The sequence below is a fragment of the Dipodomys spectabilis genome, unplaced genomic scaffold, assembly GCF_019054845.1.
Source record: "Dipodomys spectabilis isolate Male_0828 unplaced genomic scaffold, ASM1905484v1 ptg000576l, whole genome shotgun sequence".
Classification (NCBI taxonomy): domain Eukaryota; kingdom Metazoa; phylum Chordata; class Mammalia; order Rodentia; family Heteromyidae; genus Dipodomys; species Dipodomys spectabilis.
Genome location: NW_024871253.1, coordinates 1,369,669 through 1,392,562, shown reverse-complemented (window position 1 = coordinate 1,392,562; position 22,894 = coordinate 1,369,669). Strand labels below are relative to the sequence as shown.

Genomic DNA, 22,894 nt, shown 5'->3' with positions numbered 1-22,894 from the left:
GCAGTCCCTTCACATTACATCACTCCTCTCCTGAGAAGCGGAGCACGTTAGATGGCGGCGGGAGGAGCTCGCGGCTATGTCAAGTCCAACTTCGAACCTTTTTATTTTGTCGGCCGTGGGGCTTGAACTCGGGTCCTGGGCGCTGCCCCTGAGCTGTTTTTTTTCCCCCCTCAGGGCGAGCGCTCTGCCACTTTGAGCCACAGTGGTTCATTGGCGATGAGAGGCTCACAGCCTTTCCTGCCCGGGCTGGCTTTGAACCGCGATCCTCAGATCTCAGCCTCCTGAGTAGCTAGGATTACAGGCGTGAGCCACTAGAGCCTGGCGTCAAGCTCTTAGGTTTTGAAGCTACAGGTAATCCAAAGGAATCCGACAGGCAGTTTCCACCAACAGCACTCACGATCCCAGGAGATCCCCCGAGGAACTACTAAATACGAAGCCCCTTAGCCCAACTCCCGGGCTAAGTGAGGCTGGAGGGGCGTGGACGTCACAATTCGGACTTCTCGCCGCTTCGCCAGGCCCCCTGCCTATGATTGGCTGGCTCGGATGAGGGCGGTGATGGAAGGAGCAGGGCGGGAACCAGTCGCGGAGACAAAGAAAATCGCTGGGTGGGACCACCGGGCCGGGCGAGCCCTGGGGAGGGGCGCTCGGCCTGAGATCTGGAGAATCCGGCGTCCGCCTACCGCCGCTCGGGGAACGGAGGCGGGGCGGACCCAGACTCCAGCTCCGGCGGGGAGGGCGGCTGTGGCGGGGCTATGCTGAGCGGAGAGGCGGGGCGGACTAACGGAAAGCTTGTCACCGGGTGGGGCCATGGACAGGCCGGGGTCTCTGGTGGGAGCTGCTGGTAGCGTTAAAGGAGAGATCCCCGGAAGGGCCACCAGGGAAGGGTCCGGAGGGGGCCGAGGCTCGGAGGCCGACTCCAGACTGCCCCCTAGGGTAGCTGTGTTTCAAGGCTTTGGGCCTCCGTTGCACTCCGGGGGCAACGTCATTCCCAGTACTAATTCCAGCCGGCCCTCCGACGGAGTAGTGACCCGCGGTTCCTGGCCGAGTCAACACCCTGGGGAGGTGGTTGGCCATAGCTTTGGGCCCAGCATCGCCCCTAGTAGAGTCAACGCCCCCGGTAGAACTGGGGCGTCCAGCCCCGAGCCCGGGGGGCTTAGCCCGGGGTGCAGTGGACACTCGGGATCTACCAGCTTGCATAGTTGTGAGGACCGGCCTCGGGGCATCCTAAAAAACAGCAGCTCCACAGTAGTGCAGAAATCACCCTCTGTGGAGAAGTAAGAAACACCGCCTCCCGCCCCCACCTCTCCCCTCTGCTCCTCCGCTCTGCTCCTCTGCTGGAGAGGAGTTACCAGCACCCGAGCACCCGCAGGGCCCGAGCCCTGAGGGAAGGGGCGGGGCTCCTGAGAACTTGACGTGAGAGTCCCTGGGGGCAATTGGGTGGGAAATCAGATTTCAGGACTTTGGGAGTGCAGCAGACGTCCAACGAATCCTAGCCACACAGTACCAAGGTTATCATTGTGTCTGACCCCATCTCTAAAAGGGAGTGTAAAAGTGTTTAATGACTGCAAAGCCTTGAGGAAGGGGTCATAGAATAATCTCCTCCCCCCCCCCTTACTTTTGTGTGTCCTCTCCTCACCTTAGGAAGTCTCAGCACTGGGATGAGATGAACATCCTGGCTACCTACCACCCTTCTGACAAAGACTATGGTTTTATGAAGGTGGATGAGCCAGGAACCCCCTACCACAGGTGCCAAGCCCTCAGTCAGCTTTTCAACCTAGATTCTTCTTTGTTCTAACAAACCTCCTGGGGAGGAGGTAGAGAAGCCTTGGGGACTGGATGTTGCCCCACTCCTGGCACTGCTTCCTCTTTGCAGGATGCATGACAGTGATGAGGACCTATCGGCAGGGCCCTCCTTCAAGTTGACTCCGGAAGCACTATCAGAGAAGTGAGTGTTCTGTTGGAGTTGAGGTGGGAGTTGGAAAGTGTTGATAGAGCTCTTTTTCTTTTTGCCTCCTAAAATGGGGGGGAGGGGAGTAATATTTGTTTGTACTGGGACTTGCACTTGAACTCAAGGCCGGGCACTGTCCCTTAGTTTTCTCGCTCAAGGCTGGTGATGCCTTACCACCTGAGTCACACCTCCTCTTCTAACTTTGTTGTTGGTAGTGGTGGTTTGTGGGGCTTGAACTCAAGGCCTGGGCACTGTCCTTGAGCCTCTTGGTGCTCAAGACTAGTGTTCTACCACTTGAGCCACAGTGTCACTTCCAGTTTTTGAATGATTAATTGGAGATAAGAGTCTCATGGGGACTTTTCTGCCCGGGGTAGCTTCAAACCATGAGCCACAGATCTCTGCCTCCTGAGTAGCTAGGATTACAGGTGTGAGACACTGGTTGGTGCCTGGCTTTCTTCCAACTTTTTGCTGGTCAACTGAAGATATGAGTTGCAAGGAATTGACTACTTGGGCTGGTTTTGAGCTACAATCATCACATCTCAGCCTCCTGAGTAGCTAGGATTACAGGAGTGAACCACCACCCTAATAAAATTGGATGTAAAATACCTATTACATCTGACTAGGACCCATGGAGGGTGGGATCGGCTAGTTTGGTTCAACCCACCACCTGTTCCCATTGTGTTTTTCTCCCTTCTGCCTCCCCAACTAGTCTCCCTCCCCTTCAGGTTTGCAACAATGGACAATTTCCTCCCCAAGGTCCTCCAGTATGGTGATAACAGAAGCTCAAGAACCACAGATAATTTTTCCAAGACACGTGAGATACAGATGGGGAGAAGGCACTAAATAGAAAAGGGAGCCTTCAGCTGGTGGCTCACTGGTAGTTGTAATCCTAGCTACTCAAGATACTGAGATCTGAGGATCATGGTTCAAAACCAGCCTAGGCAGTAAAGTCCATGAGACTCTTACCACTAGTTAACCACCAAAAAGCCATAAGTGGAGGTGTAGCTCAAGCAAAAAACTTGAGTGCATAGCCCTTGAGTTTAAGCCCTTAGAATTGGCACACACACACACACACACACACACACATACACCACACACACAAAGGAAAGAAGAGCCAAGTGCCGGTGGCTCATGCCTGTAATCCTAGCTACTCAGGAGGCTGAGATCTGAGGATAGCGGTTCAAAGCCAGCCCAGGCAGGAAAGTCCGTGAGACTCTTATCTCCAATAAACCACTTGAAAACCGAAAGTGGCGCTGTGGTTCAAGCGGTAGAGCACTCACCTTGAGCTGAAGAGCTAGGGACAGTGCTCAGGCCCAGAGTTCAAGCCCCAGGACCAACCAAAAAACAAAAACAAGAAAGGAAGGAAGGGATGGAGGAAGGCGGGAGGGAGAAAGAAAGAAAGAGAAGGAAGGCAAGAGGGAGAAAGGAGAAAGGCAAGCTTTAGTGAGAGGCTGGCAAGAAAGCCAAGCTCTCACATTGGCCCACAGACTCCAATGACTTTGACAAACATCGCAAGATACACTACAATGAAGGAAAGTTTCTCAAGGCTCAGAAAAACCTGCCTTTGGACAGTGACATGGACAACAGTGAAAGTAGTTCTGGCATTGGTAGTGGTATTCAAGGTGTGATGATAAATCCAAAGCCCAAGCCTGTGGAGAAAGACTGGACAAAAAGACTAACCAGAGAAGTCAAAGATAAGACTGTCCCAGGGACTTCAAGTCACATCGGACATGCCAACGGTTAGCAATGGGAAGCTTCAGGATCTCAAAGGATTTGTAGTCTAGTGTCAGTTTCAGAGCCCTGTTCCTCTTAAGACTTTATGTCCCTCACTCGACCACCATAGTCTGTCTTGTGTAGTGGGCCTACAGTCCTTCTGCCTGGCAGGGGTGGAAGGTGATCCCAGGAAAGAAAGAGGACAGCTGGAGTGGAGTCCCCACTCGGGGTGACTGCTAGTCATCAGAAATGACTAGCAGGTGAAAAACTGCCCCAAAGGGCCAGGAGTTGGTGGCTCATGCCTGTAAACCTAGCTACTTGGGAGGCTGAGATCTGAGGATCACAGATCAAAGCTATCCCAGACTCATATCTCGAAAGAACCAACAAAAAGTTGGCAGTGGGGGTATGTGACTCAAGTGGTAGAACACCAGCTTTGGGGGAGGGGGAATAAGGGAAGCCAAGTGAAAGAGTGAGGCCCCAGTTTCAACACCTGTACCAGCACACACACACACTTCAAGAGACCACTGAGAATGGAAAGGTCACTGAAGGTTTTCTTTTTTTTCCTTTTTCTTTTTTGTCGGTTGTGGGGCTTGAACTCTGGGACTGGGTGCTGTCCCTGTGCTCTTCAGCTCAAGGCAAGCGCTCTACCACTTGAGCTACAGCGCCACTTCCGGTTTCCTGAGTGGTTTATTGGAGATAAGAGTCTCAAGGAATTTCTTGCCCTGGCTGGCTTTGAACTTTGATCCTCAGATCTCAGCCGCCTGAGTAGCTAGGATTACAGGTGTGAGCCACCAGCGCCCAGCTTGAAGGTTTTCTAAATTGGAGGATGAAGCAAGAGAAATAACTGTGAGAACAGGGGATGGATGAATGGACACAGTTGGTAGCCACAGACTCTGATTGTTTTGGTGATTTCCCCAGATTCTTCTGCCTATGGAAGTCAGTTCCCCAAAGCTTCAACCCCCATCCTTATAGAGCAGAGTATCAGCCAGCAACGTAAGGAATATTACAGCAAAGGAAGATACCTGAGGTCCTGCTCCCACCCAGAGATTAAAGAGGACACAGAAGATGAGCAGGACAGTGAGAGCCAGGGCAGACATTCTGGGGTGGGCGGTTGGGGGGGGTGGCAGGCGAGGGGCTGGGGGTGGCGGCTGAGAACCCACAGCCAGCTCGCATGCCCCAATCCTCATTCCAGACTCTACAGGTTTGCCCATAAGCACTGAGGTACGTCTGTTGGACCATACAGGAAGTACCTGCAGAGAACACAAGGTCACTGAAGACTCCATGGATATGGGAATGACAACATTGCAGCCAGGTGAGGGCACCAGGTCACTATCTCCCTGGGCCTAAGTTCTTGGCAAGCTCCTACCTCCTAGCCTCCCAATCCTGTTAAGCTGGTATATCAGCAACAGGTAGTGATTAAGAGAAACCCTAACATATCCCAGCGTCTGAGGTTGACATTGAAGTCAGAAGGGGTTCTGAGCTTCCCTTAATTTCTGCTTAGACTCCCGTCAAGCCTGGCACTACCACTAGTGCTATGGCTTCTTGACTCTTCTCTGCCATCCCACCCCACTCTAGGTACTTCCATGTCCTACAAAAACCATAGGTCTCAGGTGTCGTCCAACTGGTGTCAGTGGCTGAGGGCCAAAGGACTAAACTGCCGAAGCCCAGGGAGCTCAGAAAGTAAATGTGAAAATAGCCAGAATCCTCCAAGTCGGAATGGGCGCACACGTGAGCTCGGGCAGAAATAAGGGGTGCTTTCACTGGTCAGGGAGGCAAAGGGGCTAAGTGAGTAGGAGCTAAGAAGTGTAGGGGTCACATGGGTACGATCTCCTGCTTGCTGCAAGAATGCCCTTAATCCAACCTCTTCTCTCCAGATGAAACCCTGCGGCCCCAATGGACTCTGGAAAAGGAAACCAGACCATGGAAGATGTAGCTTGATTGGGGTGGGGGTAAGGGTAAGGGCAATCTTCCCCTGCTCTCGCTGCCCTAAGGATAGACAATAAAGAGAAGAAGATCAGGAATGTAGGTGCTGCGAATTGAGTACCCAGGCTGGACCTGCTGCTCCGTTAAAGAATAGAGTTTTTTCAAAGGTGTTCACACAGAGAAAATCAGAAAAGCAGATCAGAGAGAAGAAAGCTGGGAATAGTCCAGAGACTGTACTCAATGAGAAATAGGATCAAGCCAAGCATGGTGATGCAAACTTGTAATCCCAGAACAGGAGACTGAAGAGGATCTCAAGTCGAGGGTTGCCTGGGCTACGTAGTGAAACCCTTGTCTCAAAAACCCAAACCCAAAAGAAACTAGGATTTCAAAAGTGTCCAAACTACAACAGGATGACAATGACAAATACAGTTAATTTACTTTGCCATAAATTTACCAGTAAAATCTTTGAATTTTTGTAATAACCCTGGAGGGAGGGATTTTAGTTTCCATCTTCCAGATGAGGAAACTGAGGAACCAGAAAGTGACCAAGCTGGGATTTGAACTTAGATGGTTAGGTTCCCCAAATGCAAATCACTGAAGGAGAAGTAGAGAGTAGAGAGAGGTAGAGAAGGAAAAAGTAAGAGAGAGAGAGAGAAGGGGGGGGCAGAGGCAGGGCAGGCCAAGAGGAAGGTGACTACAGATAGTCTCTGGGGGCGGGGCTGTGGCTTGTCTGATCTCAGGCCCCCTGCTCTTCCCAGGCCCCACCCTTGCCCCCTCCTACTTCCAGCACTGTTGAAAGTGTGGGGTGAGAGAACCTCCTGGGATACCCCTTGTCCTTGGGGGACAGAATTGTACCCCCAGGTCTGACCCAGCAAAGGATCTTCTCCTCCTTCCTCATCAACGCTCCTCCTGGGGCAGGGAGTGCCTCTATCTGCATCCTCCCCTGCCCGAATCTCTAGGGCCCTTAGCTCGCAGCAGTCAAACTAAGATGACGGTCAAGCTGGATTTTGAAGAGTGTCTCAAGGACTCACCCCGCTTCCGGTAAGTGTATGCTAAGTGTATGCGGGTCTGGGAATCTGAGGAAGGGAATGTCCAACACACACACACACACACACACACACACACACACACACACACACACACACACACACACACACACAGCCTTCTACAGGCCAACTGCCTTTCTGGGCTAAAGCCTCACAGAGACAAGAGGGAGGTGGCAGCCCAAAGTGGTACCTTTGCTATTAAACCAGGGTTCGTCAGTGCTTTCCACTCTCTGCCTGCACCTCTGGCCTTTCTATGCTGCGATGGGGTGGAGGGCGGTGGGCTCCATGCTGGTATTCTATCCTCCTCCTCCTCAGGGGGATCTTGCCCCTCCCCCAGCACCTGCTATGGGGTGGTTAGCAACTTCCTGTCCTAGCCACATCCACCCTCCTTCTCACTCTTCCGGCTATGGCCTGGGTTCTAGTAGCTTTATACTGTGCAGAGTGGGTAAGAGCAGGCAGGTGGAGAGCACTTCTCAACTCAGAAGCTTTGTCTGTGCCCACCACCCAAAGACCCCAATATACACCCTGATAAGGCAGACAACCCAGGGCACCCAGTCTCTCCCATAATCCCATTTCTTCTTTTCCAGAGCCTCTATAGAGCTGGTGGAAGCTGAAGTGTCAGAACTGGAGACTCGTCTAGAAAAGGTGATCCTGATGTAGAGAATTTACCCAGAATCAGATTAGGATAAGAGGGGAAGGCCAAGGAGAAAGATGGAGATTGAGAAAGAGTTCTAGGGCCACTGAATGCTAACTCTGTGAAGTAGGTATGTAGAAGACTACAGAAAAACAAAAGCAGTACTTCTATGTCTTTGAGGTGTTTAGAGTCTTAAGATCAAGACTCTTGGGCTGGGAAGGTGGCTCAGTAGTAGAGTGCTTGCCTTGCATGCATGAGGCCTTGGGTTCAATTCCTCAGCACTACATAAGCAGAAAAAGCCAGAAGTGGTGCTGTGGCTCGGGTTGTAGAGCGCTAGCCTTGAGCTGAAGAGCTGAGGGACAGCGCCTAGACCCAGAGTTCAGGCCCCACGACCGGACCCTCCCCCCCCAAAAAAAAAAGAATTTACCTTTATATACTCTACTAGGTATTTCTCTCTCTCTCTTTCTGGCTTGCTTTCTTTCTAAAATTTTTGTGTGTGTGCTAGTCCTGGGCCTTGAACTCGGGGCCTAGGCATTGTTCCTCAACTTTTTTGCTCAAGGCTAGTGCTTTACCACTTGAGTCACTGCTCTACTTCCAGCTTTTGGGTGAGTAATTGTAGATAGGAATCTTGCAGACTTTCTTGCCCAGGCTGGCTTCCGGATCCTCAGATCTCAGCCTCCTGAGTAGCTAGTATTACAGATTGGCATCCAGCTTCTTTTTTTCTTTTTTTCCAGTCTGGGGCTTGAACTCAGGGCCTCCAGTTTTCATTCAGCTTTTTTACTCACAGCTGGCTCCACCACTTGAGGCATACCTCTAGTTCAGCATTTTGCTGGCCTTGTTAGATATAGAGAATTGAAGACATTTTTGCTCTGACTTTTTTTTTTTTTAATTTGTTTTTGGTTTTGAAGCTTGGATCTCCAAGTCTTAGCTTCTGAAGTAGCTTGGATTACCAGTACCAGCTTCTATTAGTTTCCTTCCTTCCTTCCTTCTCTTTTTTTGTCAGTTGTGGGGCCTGGGCACTGTCCCTGAGCCTCAAATATAGTGCTCTATCACTTTGAGCCACAGTGCCACTTCTGGTTTTCTGGTGGTTAATTGGAGATAAAAATCTGACAAGCCGGGCGCCAGTGGCTCACGCCTGTAATCCTAGCTACTCAGGAGGCTGAGATTTGAGGATTGTGGTTCAAAGCTAGCCTGAGCAGGAAAGTCTGTGAGACTCTTATCTCCAATAAACCACCAGAAAACTGGAAGTGGCGCTGTGACTCAAGTGGTAGAGCGCTAGCCTTAAGCTGAAGAGCTGAGGGACAGCACCCAGGCCCAGAGTAGTTCAAGCCCCATGACTGACAAAAAAAAAACAACAAAAAAGTCTCACAGACTTTCCTGCCCAGGCTGGCTTTGAACCATAATCCTCAAATCTCAGCCTCCTGAGTAGCTAGGATTACAGGCGTGAGCCACTGGCACCTGATAGATTTTTTTTTAGGCTATCAGAAACCTAGTGGCATAAAATATTACACATTTTCTAGTTCCTATGGACCAAGAGACCAGGCATATCTTAGCTGTTGTTATGCTCAGCGTCTCCAAGACTTCAGTCAAGGTTGTGGCTGAAGTTCTAGTCTCACCTAAAGCTCAAGATTTTGTTCTGAGCTCATGTGATTGTTGGTAGAATTCAGTTCTTTTATATTGTAAAACTGAGGCCCTCATTTCTTTTTCTTTTCTTTTTTCCCCTCCATTCTTTACTTTTCTTTTCTTTCTTTCTTTCTTTTTTTTTTTTTTTTTTGCCAATCCTAGGACTTGAACTCAGGGCCTGGGCACTGTCCCTGAGCTGCTTTTGTTCAAGGCTAGCACTCTACCCCTTCAGCCACAGCGCCACTTCCAGCTTATTCTGTTTATGTGGTACTGAGGAATTGAACCCAGGGCTTCAACAAGTCTGCCACTAAGCCACATTCCCAGCCCCCAAGGCCCTCATTTCTTTGAGGCCACATATAGTTTGGTCCCCTCCATAGTCATGTCACATTATAGCTTGCTATTGCTATGCTGCAACTTCTAGGAGGAAAGTTTTTCTTGTGTGTGCTGGCAAGGTGTTGACAGGTATTGGAAGGCAATCATAGGAGTGTCACCCATCATCACCTTTGCAACACAGTGTGCCCTCATCATGGGACTGATTGTCATCCTGTTGCCTTTGCTTTTAGTTTGAAGCAAATTACAATTCTTGCTACACCCAAGGATAGGATTATGCAGATGTCTATCATTGGGGTGTGTCTACCACACTTGCTTATTTGTTTCTTATATATTTTCCCTTGCTAGAATGTGACTGGAGGCTCTTGTGTTTTGTTTTTGCATAATGCTTACAGCTAGTAGGTAACTGATTCATTTCTTTCTCGCTCTCTCTCTCTCTCTCTGTTTCTATTTTTTGAGATGAAGTGGGGGTGGGGAGGTCATTTCATGTCTCCTTTTTTTGCCCAGGCTGGCCTTGAACTCCTGAGCTCAAACTTTTTCCTGCTTCAGTTTCTGAGTAGCTGAGACTACAGACATACTCCACTGTACTAAAAAAAAAAAAATTTTTTTTTTTTTGTCAGTTGTGGGGCTGGAAATCTTGGCCTGGTTGCTGTCCCTGAGCTCTTCAGCTCAAAGCTAATGCTCTACGATGAGCCACAGCACCACTTCCCGTTTTCTGGTGGTTACTTGGAGATAAGTTTCACAAACTTTCCTGCCCAGGCTTTGAACCGCAATCCTCAGATCTCAGCCTTCTGAGTAGTTAGGATTATAGGCATGATCCACTGGGGGCTGGATTTCAAATATATTTTTTAAAATTTTTATTTATTTATTTATTTATTTTTGGTCAGTCGTGGGGCCTGAACTCTGTGCCTGGACGCTGTCCCTCAGCTCTTTAGCTCAAGGCTAGCACTCTACAACCCGAGCCACAGCACCACTTCTGGCTTTCCTGCTTATGGGTGATGAGGAATCGAACTCAGGGCCTCATGCATGCAAGGCAAGAACTTTACCACTGAGCCACCTTCCTAGCCCTCAATTTTTATTTATTTATTTATTTATTTATTTTTGTTGGTCGTGGGGCCTGAACTCTGGGTCTGGGTGCTATCCCTCAGCTCTTGGGCTAGCGCTCTACCATTTGAGCCACAGCACCACAGCACCACAGCACCACTTCTGGCTTTTACTGCTTATGTGGTGCTGAGGAATCTAACCCAGGGCCTCATGCATGCAAGGCAAGCACTCTACCACTGAGCCACTTTCCCAGCCCCCCTCAAATTAAACCTTTAATTAAACCTTTTATTTTCACCAGGCACAGGTGGATCACAATCATAACCATAACTACTCAAGAGGCTAAGGTCTGAGAATCTCAATTTGGACCCAGCCTAGCCAGACAAATCTGTGAGACTCTTTATTTCTAGTTAATCAGTATAAAGCCAGAAGTGGAGGCATGGCTCAAGTGGTAGAGTGCCAGCCATGAGCAGAAAAGGCCAAGTGATAGCTTGAAGCCCCAAGTTCAACACACATAAAACAAACAGCTGGGCACGGATGGCTCATACCTGTCGTCCTAGCTCAAGAGGCTGAGATCTGAGGATCTCAAGTCAAAGCCAATCCAGGTATGAAGTCCATGAGACTTTTATCTTCAGTTAACCAGTAAAAAGCTAGAAATGGATCTCTGTGGCTCAAGTGGTAGAGCACTAGCCCTGAGCAAAAAATGTTCAGGGACAACAACTAAGCTCTGAGTTCAAGCCGCAGGACCAGCACATCAAAACTAAACAAACAAAACCAAACTTTTATTTTTAATCATAGATTACAGGAATTGCCAAGAGAGGGCTCATCACCCCAGCTTCCCTCAAGGGCAGATCTTACGCAACTTGGCTGCGTTGCCAAAATCAGGAAATTAACATTGCTATAATGCACTTAACAATAAAGTCCAATTTTTTTTTTTTGCAGTCCTGGAGCTTGAACTCAGGGCCTCAGTACTATCCCTGATCTTCTTTTGTTCAGGGCTAACACTCTACCACTTGAGCCAGAGTGCCACTTCTGGCTTTTTCTGTTTTTGTTTTTTTTCTTTTTTCTTTTTTTTTTTTCTGGTCCTGGGGCTTGAACTCAGGGCTTGGGCACTGTCCCTGAGCTGCTTTTGCTCAAGGCTAGCACTCTACCACTTGAGCTACAGCACCACTTCCGGCTTTTTCTGTTTATTTGCTGCTGAGGAATGGAACCCAGGGCCTCATACATGCAAGGCAGGGATGCTACTACTGAACTACCTTCCCAACCATGCAAGGCAAGCATGCTACCACTGAACTACCTTCCCAACCCCTGGCTTTTTCTGTTTATATTGTTCTGAGGAATCAAACTGAGGGCTCCATTCATGCTAGGTAAGCACGCTACCATTAAGCCACATTCCTACCCCTCCACAGACTTTTATTATTTAAAGTTTTTTTGTTTTAGGTCCGATCGATCGTGGGGCCTGAACTCTGGGCCTGGGCATTGTCCCTCAGCTCTTCAGCTCAAGGCCAGCACTCTACCACTTGAGCTACAGCGCCACTTCCGGCTTTTTTCTTTTTGCTTATGTGGTGCTGAGGAATCGAACCCAGGGCCTCATGTATGCAAGGCAAGCGCTCTACCACTGAGCCACCTTCCCAGCCCCTATTATTTAAAGTTTTGCATCTTCTCCTTCTTCCTTCTTTTCCTTCCTCCTTCCTTTGCTCCTTCCTTTTCTCCTTCCCTCCTTTCCTCCCTCCTTCTCTCTCTCCCCCTTCCTCTCTTTCTTTCTTTCTTTCTTTCTTTCAGCTGACAGTGGCTTTGGAGACTGGGTAAGAAGACTGGGCAGGAATTTTACATCAAGGGCAACAGCGGCCAACAAGCAGAGCTCACAGAGCAGGTGTATTAGGGCTGAAAAAAAAACTAAACCTAGTGTGGGAGGGTGGCTCAGTGGTAGAGTGCTTTGCCTAGCACACATGAAGCCCTGGGTTGGATTCCTCAGCACCACAAAAACAGAAAAAGTTGCAAGTGGCACTGTGGCTTAAGTGGTAGGGTTGCTAGCCTTGAACAAAAGAAGCTCAGGGACAGTGCCCAGGGCCCTGAGTTCAAGCCCCAGGACTGGCAAAAAAAAAGAAAAGAAAGTTAAATTTGGGTAGAGGGAAAGCAGGTGAAGCTGGGAAGGGGAAACATAGCCTTGGGCAAGGGGGAAAGAGTTGGGGCATGGATGGCAGGTGTAGCTGTTCTGGGGGCTGATGGCACCATTCTCTGTTACTCTTGTTTTTTCACAGCTCCTCAAGCTGGGCACAGGCCTCCTGGAAAGTGGGCGGCATTACCTCGCTGCCAGCCGTGCCTTCATTGTTGGAATTTGTGATCTAGCTCGTTTGGGTCCACCAGAGCCCATGATGGCGGTATGTGGAGTCTGAACCTGGGTGAGCTGGGAAGAGACAGGATGAGGGGATGGTACTGTAGAAGAAAACTAGCAGGGCTGGGTCTGCTGGCATTTAGGACAGCCGTAGCAGAAGTGTAGAATTGGGAGGCCCTGCTGTCCCACAACTAGTACTCTCTCTGTACCTCTTCTTCCCTCAGGAGTGTCTGGACAAATTCACTGTGAGCCTGAACCATAAGCTGGATAGCCACTCGGTGAGTAGGGGAAGGAAGGGGGGTGGGGGTGGGGGAGAGATGGGGTATGGTTGTCTGTGGTCCTGATCCCCAACTGCCAACTTCTGCTCCCTTTAGGAACTTCTTGATGCTACTCAACACACACTGCAGCAGCAAATCCAGACCCTGGTCAAGGAGTGAGATGGGAGGGAGTGGGGCCTTGTTTCCCAGAAACCAGCCCTCTAGCCCTTTATCACAGGGGCCCTCCTGATCGAAGGAGTTGTGAGGTTGGGGGTTTCTAGTGGCTTAATTTCTATCCCTCCCTCCTAAGGACTCCCTTGGATTTCTGACTGTGCATATGGATGCATACTGGTGGGCCTTATCTTGGGGAATGCTCTGCTGGGAGCTGGTATGATTCTGTGTTGTCTTCCCCTTCCCAGAGGCCTTCGGGACTTCCGAGAGGCTCGTCGGGATTTCTGGCGGGGGGCTGAAAGCCTGGAGGCTGCCCTTACCCATAATGCAGAGGTCCCCAGGCGCCGTGCCCAGGAGGCAGAAGAGGCTGGAGCTGCCCTGAGGACTGCTCGAGCTGGGTACCGGGGACGGGCATTGGATTATGCTCTTCAGGTGCTTGCCCCCAGCCTGCCCTTCCAGGGTGTGCCAGGGCCTCAGGTGTACTAATCTCAAGGCTGATGAGTCCACTGGTATGCAGTGGTAGGGGGTGCTATGATTTCAAGACTCATTTGAGATCTTTTGGGGCCTTCAGATCAATGTGATTGAAGACAAGAGGAAGTTTGACATCATGGAGTTTGTAAGTTCTGATGAAGGGGGTGGGGGGGGCAAGGTGGAAGGGAGCCTGCAGACCAAGAGGAGGAGGGGAGATGGAGACAGAGGTCCTTCCTCTGCTCTGTGTCCTGCCCACCTTGTCCTCCAGGTGCTGCGTTTGGTGGAAGCTCAGGCTACCTATTTCCAGCAAGGCCATGAGGAGTTGAGCCGGCTGGCCCAGTATCGCAAGGAGTTAGGCGCCCAGGTAGGGCCCCATGGAATAGGCAGATTGTTAGGCTTGAATGAGGGAAGCTTGAACATCTGAGATGCCTCTTCTATGCCCAGTTGCACCAGCTGGTCTTGAACTCAGCACGAGAGAAAAGAGACATGGAACAGAGACATGTGTTGCTGAAACAGAAGGTGAGGTCTGGGTAACAGGCGTATGGCCATGATCTCTGCCCACTTCAGTTGCCTTTTGACCCTCCTGTGCCCCCACAGGAGCTAGGTGGAGAAGAACCAGAGCCAAGTCTAAAGGAGGGGCCCAATGGCCTAGTCATGGAAGGACATCTCTTCAAACGAGCAAGCAACGCATTTAAGACTTGGAGCAGGTGAGGAGAGGACACTCAAGTAAACTCACCAAATTTTGTTCTCTGGTACTAAAGGGTTGAAATCATGGCTTCATACTTTCCTAGCTTGGTGCTCTACTACTTGGGCCACACTCTCCAACCTTTTGTCTGTAAGGTGTGTGTGTGTGTGTGTGTGTGTGTGTGTGTGTGTGTGTGATGTATGGGGGCTTGAAATCAGGGCTTGGGCATTGTCTCTCAGCTTGTTCCCTCAAGTCTGATACTATACTACTTGAACCACAACTCCTTTTCTGGCTTTTTGGTGGTCAGTTGAAGATACAAGTCTCGGGTGCTGGGAAGATGGCTTAGTGGTAGAGTGCTTGCCTCACATGCATGAGGCCCTGGGTTTGATTCCTCAGCACCACATAAACAGAAAAAGCAGAAGTGATGCTGTGGCACAAGTGGTAGAGCGCTAGTCTTGAGCTGAAGAGCTGAGGGACAGCACCCAGGCCCAGAGTTCAAGCCCCACAACTGGCAAAAAAAGAAAGAAAGGAAGGAAGGAAGGAAGGAAGGAAGGAAGGAAGGAAGGAAGGAAGGAAGGAAGGAAGGAAGGAAAGGTAAAAGTCTCATGGACTTTCCTGCCTAGACTAACTTGATCTCAGATCTCAACTTCCTGAGTAGTTAGGATTACATGTGAACCATTGATACTTGGCTGGCTTCCTTCTTTCCTTCCTGCCCAGGCTGGCTTTGAACCACAATCCTCAGATCTCAGCCTCCTGAGTAGCTAGGATTACAGGTGTGAGCCACTGGCACTCAGCTGACCTTTATGCTTTTGCTTGTCCTTTTTGCTCATGCTGGTGCTTTACTACTTGAGCCACACCTGCAGCTCCGATTTTTGCTGGTTAATTAGAATTTGTCTGTATAGGCTGGCTCTAAATTATGATCTCACTCAACCTTTTAAGTGTCCCAGGCTGGTATTGAACTCAAGAATCCTCTATGAATCCTTAGTAGTTGGGGTTATAGGTATGTCCCACTATGTCTGGCATTAGTTTTCTGGGTAGTGATTTTAGTGTGCTAAGTACAGAAGAAGAAGGAGGAAGAGGAGGAGGAGGAGAAAGAGGAAGAAGAGGAGGAGGAGGAAGAGGAGGAGGAGGAGGAGGAGGAGGAGGAGGAGGAGGAGGAGGAGGAGGAGGAAGAAAAAAAAAACAGACAAAAGCCCATTTCATAGGATATACATTCCATCAGCCAAAACAGACCATTTAAGCATAAGAAGTAAGTAGGTAGCCAGGCCCTGGTGGCTCATGCCTGTAATCCTAGCTGAGATCTGAGGATGCAGTTCAAAGCCATCCCATGAAGGAAAAGTCCATGAGACTCTTTTTTTTTTTGTCGGTTGTGGGGCTTAAACTCTGGGCTTGGGCGCTGTCCCTCAGCAATTCAGCTCAAGGTGAGCACTGTACCACTTGAGCTACAGCACCACTTCCGGTTTTCTGGTGGTTTATTGAAGATAAGAGTTTCACGGACTTTCCTGCCCGGGCTGGCTTTGAACCACGATCCTCAGATCTCAGCCTTCTGAGTAGCTAGGATTACAGGCATGAGCCACTGGTGCCCGGCATCCATGAGACTCTTATCTCCAATTAACCACCAGAAAATAAGAAATGGCACTGTGGCTCATGGGATAGAGTGCTCACCTTGAGCTGAAAAGCTCAGGGACAATGCCCAGGCCCAGAATTCAAGCCCCATGACCAAAAAAAAAACAGTAAATAGGTTGTTATATTAGAAAGTAATACTACCTGGGCACTGGTGGCTCATGCCTGTAAATCCTAGCTACTCAGGAGGCTGAGATCTAAGGATCTCAGTTCAAAGCCAGGTTGGGCAGGAGTCCATGAGACTCTTATCTCCAATTAATTAAATAAAAAGCTGTAAGTAGCACTGTAGCTCAAATAGTAGAGTGCTAGCCTTGAGCAAAAAGAGCTTAGGGACAGCACCCAGACCCAGGGTTCAAGGCCTAGGACTGGAAAAATAATAATACTGCCACAGAAAGAAAATAATACAGTAAAGAACATGGCGCACTGGATAGGTAGTGCAATTGTCTTTTTTTTTTTTTTTCAGTGCTGAGGATCAAACTTAGGGCCTCAAACATTGCTAAGCAAAAGCTCTACCACTGGACTATTTCTCCAGCTTGGGGTGGGCCACAGTAGACCTTGTGAGAAGCTGACATTTTTTTCTTTTGTGCTTAGTACTAGGGACTAAACTCAGAGCCTAGGTACTGTTTCTTAGCTTTTTCACTCAAAGCTGCTGCTCTTATCTCTTGAGCCATAACTCACTTTTTTGGCTTTTTGATGGTTAGTTGGGAGATAAGAGTTTCATGGGCTTTGCTGCCTGGTCTGACTTAGGAGTATGATCCTCATATCTCAGCTTCCTGAGTAGCTAGGATTATAGATGTGAACCATGGTGCCTAGCAAGATGACTTTTTTTTTTGGGGGGGGCAGTTGTGGGGCCTGAAGTCTGGGCCTGGGCACTGTCCCTCAGCTCTTCAGCTTAAGACTAGCGCTCTACCACTTGAGCCACAGTGCCACTTACGGCTTTTTTTGCTTATGTGGTGCTGAGGAATCGAACCCAGGGCCTCATGTATGCAAGGCAAGCACTGAGACACCTTCCCAGCCTGCAAGATGACTTTTGGGTCAAGTTGTTAAGGCTATTGGAGGAAGAATATTCTAAGTAGAAGGACCCAGGCCAAGGCCTCGAGACCTGGGCATTTGAAGAACAGTGACAAAGCAGGCCCTGGGCCTGGACAGAGTTGAAGGAGGAGGAAGTAGGAGTTAACGTGGGTGTGAATTATTCTAGGTCCTTCTAGACTTTTGCCAAACTCTGGAGTCTAGAGATCCTAAAAATGAGGAGTACCTATAGGGTTTGGAGCAGGATGATGACATGCTCTGACATGGCTACGTCCTCTTCCAGAGGTACTTCCAGCCCATGCTGTGCCTTTGTGCAGAGCATGGAGTTCTTTCCCCAAGATAAAACCATTTGTCAAAATTATAGTAGTAGTTTCATAAATTGTGTGAGATTACAGTTGTAATCTCAGCACTCAGGAGATGGAGGTAGGAGGGTCATGAATTCAATGCCACCTTGGTCTAAATAGTGTAGCTTAGTGGTAGAGTGCTTGCTGGCATGCATGGGTTCAATTCCTCAGAACCACATACACAGAAAAAGCCAGAAGTGGCACTGTGTCTTAAGTAGTAGAGTGCTAGTCTTGAGCAAAAGAAGCTCAGGAACAGTCCCCAGGCCCTGAGTTCAAGCCCCAGGACTGCCCCCACCCCCCCAAAAAAAATTACCACCAGGAAGCAGAGCTGGAGGTGTGTTGTTCAAGTGGTAGAACACCAGACTAGCAAGTGCAAGCCCTTGAGTTCAAACACCATTATTTCCTCCACCAAAAATTAAAAAGAAAAAGGTTGTAGATTCAAATGCATTCATGACACACTCAGAAATGTTTACCAGCTATTTGAAACCCTTTAGCTCAGGCAAATAGGAAGTTATCAAGAACTTTTTTTTTTTTGGTCCAGTCATGGGGCCTGAACTCTGGGCCTGGGTGCTGTCCCTCAGCTCTTCAGCTCAAGGCTAGCGCTCTACCACTGAGCCACCTTCCCAGCCCAAGAACTTTTACAGGTACTAATAGCACTGGCCACAAGGGAAAACAATGGTAATGCTGAGCATTGGTGACTTATGCTTATTATCCCCAATCTTAGCTACTCAGGAGGCTGAGAGCTGAGGATCCAGTTTCTAAGCTAGCCAGGGCAGGAAAGTTCATGAGCCTCTTTGTTTGTTTGTTTGGCTTTTTTTTTTTTTTTGTCGGTTGTGGGACTTGAACTCAGGGCTTGGGTGCTGTCCATGAGCAATTTTGCTCAAGGCTAACTCTCTACCACTTTGAGCCACAGCACCATTTCCAGATTTCTGGTGGTTAATTGGAGATAAGAGTCTCATGGACTTTCCCACCAGGGCTGGCTTTGAACTGACATTTTTAGATCTCAGCCTCTGGAGCAGCTAGGATTATAGGCGTGAGCCACCAGCACTGGCTCCAAGAGACTCTAACCTCTAATCAGCAAAAGCCAGAACTGGAGCTATTGCTCAAGTAATAGAGTGCCTTGGGCAAAACATCTAGGGACAGTACTCAGATTAAGTTCAAGCCCCAGTAGCTGAACGCACATAAACCCCCTCCCCAAAACTTATTAAAAAAGAATTTTACTGCCATCTGCTGGAATGCTTCTTATAAATATAATCCAATCTGGGTTACTCAAGGTGTGATGACAATTCTTTAGACGTTTCAGTCTGTATAACTGTCCACCTTCTGTAGAATGTCTCCTGTGGGTGGTCAGTGCAAGTCTCCTCTCAGCAAGGTCCTTATGGGGGAAAGGTCACAGCCTCTCTTCTGTCCCTTCCTGAGCATCATCCAAGGCTGTCCTCACCCATAACTGCTTTCACCTCCTCCAGACGCTGGTTCACCATTCAGAACAACCAACTGGTTTACCAGAAGAAGTATAAGGTGGGTAGGTTCTGGATGCCTGAGTTCCAGGGAAACTCAGCCCTTTCTTATGGCTGGACATCAGTTTCCTCATTGCCTTCTTCTGCCAGGACCCTGTGACTGTAGTGGTAGATGATCTTCGACTCTGTACAGTGAAACACTGCCCAGACTCAGAAAGGCGCTTCTGCTTTGAGGTAGTTTCTACCAGCAAGTGAGTACAGTCCCCAAGGGTGACACTCTAATGTCTGTTTAGCAACCAGAAAGGCAGGCGATCATGTAGTACCAGGCCTTGAGTCTGGATTGAGGGGCATTGGGGGGAGATAACAGTGATAAGGAGATATTTGGGAGAATGTTATCATTGAAGTGCACCAGGAGTTGGTGGCTCACATCTGTAATCCTAGCTACTAGGAGGCTGAGACCTGAGGATCATGGTTCAGAAGGCATCAAAGTCGTTGAGACTGTTATGTCCAATTATTCATCAAAAGGCTGGAACTGGAGAGTACTCACATGGTCCACATGGTAGAGTACTAGTCTTGAGCAAAAAAGCTCAAGGACCCAGGACCCACCCCTCCAGCCCCCCCCCCCCCCATACATACAATTTTTTTTGACAGTCCTGGGGCTTGAACTCAGGGCCTGGGCACTGTCCGTGAGCTTCTTTTTGCTCAAGGCTAGTACTCTACCACTTGAGCCACAGTGCTGTTTCTGGCTTTTTCTGTTTATGTGGTACTGAGGAATCAAACCCATGGCTTCATGCATGCTATGCAAGCACTCTACCACTAAGCCACATTGCCGGCCCACACATACAATTTTTAATAATATAATTTTGTTGTTAAGGTATTGCACAGAGGGGTTACCATTTCACGATTCAGACAATGTGTACATTTCTCTTTTGGGTGATGTCACCGCTTTCTTCCGTTTCCCCCAGTTTCTCCCTCCAGTCCCTGCCCACAAACTGCATAGTTAATTTTCCACCTAGTATATGTTGAATACCACGATTGCATTTGTTCACCTTCCTCCCTCCCTTTCTGTATCTCTCCTTTGCTCTCCCTAAAAAGCAGAAAAAGAAAACACACACATACACACACCACCACCACCACCTACAGAAACATGAATAACCCATGTTTTCATTTTCTGGATTTCATTTCTAAATTAGTACAATTCATACTAAATCCGTACAACTGGGCATAGTTGAATATCAGCTGATTCTTAGCTTGTCCATCCTGCCACTTGGCTCTTCAGGTCTCAGACCCCACCCTGTCACCTTCAACCCCCAACCCTAGGTCCTGCCTGCTCCAGGCTGACTCTGAGCGCCTTCTGCACCTGTGGATCAATGCTGTTCAGAGCAGCATTGCCTCAGCCTTCAGCCAGGCCCGCCTTGATGACAGCCCCAGAGGGCTAAGCCAGGTACCTTGATCTGTGGTGCGAAGCCAGCTAGCCCTGGGAGATGGGGGCCCCTTGGTCATCCTTTCTTCTCTGGTCTTCCTCAGGGCTCAGGACCCCTGGCCCTTGGCTACGCTGCCACACTGGGCTGTGGTGGGACAGTCCGGGGAAGGGAGCCTGGGGGAGTTGGGCATGTGGCAGCCCTGGTGCAGAGTGTGGACGGCAATGCCCAGTGCTGTGACTGCAGGGAGCCAGCCCCAGAGTGGGCCAGCATCAATCTTGGAGTCACCCTCTGCATTGAGTGCTCCGGAATCCACAGGTCATTTCCCTACAGTTCTGCTTCTCCTCGCTCTTGGGGTGTGACCCCCTGTCCATCCCACAGGCACTGTCCTCTGCTCTGCCCTGACTTCCTCCTACCTGATGGTTCTGTCACTTGTTCCCAGTGCTGGACCATGCCTGCAGGGGACACAGGTGCAACCAGGTGGGCACAGCCCATCATAGTGTCTCCATCTCGCCAGGTTTGGGAGCCTCCTAGAGAGATGTACTGGCTTGGTTTGGGGAAACATGTGTCAGGGCTTGCTGAGGGTGAAGGAGCCTCAGAAGAAGGGGTAGTGAGGCCTTGGAATAGATATAAGGCTCTTACCTTACCCACAGTTGGTCTGGTGCAAGGAGAGAGGAGAATGGCATGGGAAGAATTAGGTAACTGGAGAGGATGAAACATAGATAAAGTAGAAGAAACTACCGGAACTCTGTCTCAAGTCTTTTCCAGAGTGACAGCAGTCTCCCAAGCTCTAGAGGCTATGATTCCCCCTCTGGTCCTCTAGGAGCCTTGGTGTTCACTTCTCCAAAGTCCGATCTCTGACCCTTGACTCCTGGGAGCCAGAACTAGTCAAGGTAACCTGGGGTATTGTAAAGACTGTGAAAACAAAGAATTGGGGAGCCCTGAAGGGTCCAGACATCTAATCATGTAGTATCTTTCTTCCTCTCCCTTTTCCTCTGTCTGTCTCCTCCTCCCTTTTCCTCTGTCTGTCTGTCTGTCTGCCCCCTGCTGGGCCCCCTGAAGCTTATGTGTGAGCTGGGAAATGTTGTCATCAACCAGATCTATGAGGCCCGTGTGGAGGCCATGGCAGTGAAGAAGCCAGGACCCACCTGCTCCCGGTAAGGCTGGAGTGCAGGTGCCAAGGGCTCCCCTCCATGTGGAGAGGAGATGGGGAAAAAAGGATGCTCCCTTTCTCTTCCCCAACAGGCAGGAGAAGGAGGCCTGGATTCATGCTAAATATGTAGAGAAGAAGTTCCTGACCAAGCTTCCTGAGATCCGAGGGCGAAGGGGTGGCAGGGGACCCCCAAGAGGGCATCCTCCTGTGCCCCCAAAGCCTGGTATCAAGCCCCGGCCAGGGAATGTATCTAAGCCAGGTATAGAGTTGGTTAGACATTTGCTGAATGCCTTCTATGTGCCAGGCCCTATAGGGGGCCACTGGGGTCTTATAATGGGATGTAGCACTAAATACAGGGAGGAATATGGGGCAGGGGCGACTACATAAGAGACATCTACAGCAGGAGAAGAGGCAGGAGACTTTGGGATTTCCAAGGCATTGGGAAGAAGGGTGGGAGCTGAGTCTGTCAGTCAGCTCACCTACGACACCTAGCCAGTTGGGGTAGTTGGACAGGATGAGGTTGGTGATGCTGGCTAAACCCCACTCCTCCCTCCCCACAAACCTACACACACTTACATGTAATCACACCCATGTCACCATAATCTTGACTCACAAAGGCCTCCCACAATTTAGAAGTGGCCTGTCTCGTTGCAACATCAGGGGACTGCTGAAGGTTTTCTCTGCAGACTCAGCACTGATTTCCCCTAACAAAACTCACTCCTAACAGAGACTCCCTCTGATGACCTGGGAAGCCTGCACCCTGGGGCCTTGCTGTTCCGATCTGCTGGGCATCCTTCATCCCTTCCCACCATGGCTGATGCCCTTGCCCATGGAGCTGATGTCAACTGGGTCAATGGGGGTCAGGAGAATGCCACACCACTGATCCGTGCCACGGCTGCTGTGAGAGCCATGCTGACCTCTCTGCCCCACCTTACCTGAAAGTTCCTATAATCCCCACCCCATAGGGAAAAATAAGCAATACAGATTGGTTGCTAAGAGTATGATTTAGAAGCAGAGAACCTAAATTTGAATTCAGGCCATTTATAGGTGACTTTGAACAAGTTAACAATCTTTTTGCCTCAGTCTCCAAATCTGTAAAATACAGATAGCATAACTAATAAGTCTAATCTGAAAATGATCCCATGACTTCAATACCTGAGACTATGAATATGTACTGTAAATATATGTACTATGAGCTGGGAATGTGGCTTAGTGGTAGTGTGGTTGTCTAGCAGGCCTGAAGACCTGGGTTCCTGGAAGTGGTGCTCTGGCTCAAGTGGTAGAGTGCTAGCCTTGAGCAAAAGACACTTAGGAACAGTGCTTAGGCCCTGAGTTCAAGCCCTAGAACTGACAATATGTATATATATTAAGTGCCAGAGCTAGCCAGATTACTGCTTGTAATCCTAGCTACTCAGGAAGCTGAGATCTGAGGATCATTGTTTGAAGCAGCCTGGACAAGAAGGTCTATCAGATTCTTATCTCCAATTAACTAGCAAAATGCTGAATGTGGAGCTAGGGCTCAAGAGGTAGAGTGCCAGCCTTGAGGGAAAAAAGCTGAGCTCAACCCCAGTACTAGCCAAAGGAAAAAAAAAGTGGAAATGGAGTTGTGCTGTGGCTCAAGTGGTGTAGAGTACTAGTCTTGAGCAAAAACACTCAGGGATGGTGCCCAGGTCATGAGTCCCAAGGCTGG

General features: G+C 49.3%; 2 protein-coding genes across 2 annotated transcripts in view; both read left to right on the top strand.

Moving 5' to 3' along the window:
* The first annotated feature begins 807 nt into the window (after positions 1 to 807).
* Positions 808 to 5,892, top strand: LOC122100396. The gene is made up of 8 exons (XM_042670783.1): positions 808 to 1,274; positions 1,642 to 1,746; positions 1,874 to 1,945; positions 2,674 to 2,762; positions 3,436 to 3,687; positions 4,580 to 4,738; positions 4,854 to 4,973; positions 5,536 to 5,892. The coding sequence occupies exons 1-8, from the start codon at positions 808 to 810 to the stop codon at positions 5,592 to 5,594; spliced, it is 1,323 nt and encodes a 440-aa protein (XP_042526717.1). The 3' UTR covers positions 5,595 to 5,892.
* Positions 5,893 to 6,335: 443 nt separating this feature from the next.
* The window catches only part of Acap1 (ArfGAP with coiled-coil, ankyrin repeat and PH domains 1), a 36,508-nt gene continuing 19,949 nt past the window's right edge, over positions 6,336 to 22,894 (top strand). Inside the window, exons 1-18 of the mRNA XM_042670773.1 lie at positions 6,336 to 6,625; positions 7,218 to 7,275; positions 12,520 to 12,639; positions 12,818 to 12,871; positions 12,968 to 13,026; positions 13,270 to 13,453; positions 13,593 to 13,637; positions 13,761 to 13,856; positions 13,937 to 14,011; positions 14,090 to 14,199; positions 18,640 to 18,691; positions 18,781 to 18,881; positions 19,951 to 20,074; positions 20,158 to 20,369; positions 20,875 to 20,944; positions 21,114 to 21,208; positions 21,297 to 21,463; positions 21,932 to 22,104. Of these exons, the coding sequence (XP_042526707.1) occupies positions 6,573 to 6,625; positions 7,218 to 7,275; positions 12,520 to 12,639; positions 12,818 to 12,871; positions 12,968 to 13,026; positions 13,270 to 13,453; positions 13,593 to 13,637; positions 13,761 to 13,856; positions 13,937 to 14,011; positions 14,090 to 14,199; positions 18,640 to 18,691; positions 18,781 to 18,881; positions 19,951 to 20,074; positions 20,158 to 20,369; positions 20,875 to 20,944; positions 21,114 to 21,208; positions 21,297 to 21,463; positions 21,932 to 22,104 (1,848 nt within the window). The 5' untranslated portion in view covers positions 6,336 to 6,572. The remainder of the gene's footprint in view (positions 6,626 to 7,217; positions 7,276 to 12,519; positions 12,640 to 12,817; positions 12,872 to 12,967; positions 13,027 to 13,269; positions 13,454 to 13,592; positions 13,638 to 13,760; positions 13,857 to 13,936; positions 14,012 to 14,089; positions 14,200 to 18,639; positions 18,692 to 18,780; positions 18,882 to 19,950; positions 20,075 to 20,157; positions 20,370 to 20,874; positions 20,945 to 21,113; positions 21,209 to 21,296; positions 21,464 to 21,931; positions 22,105 to 22,894) is intronic.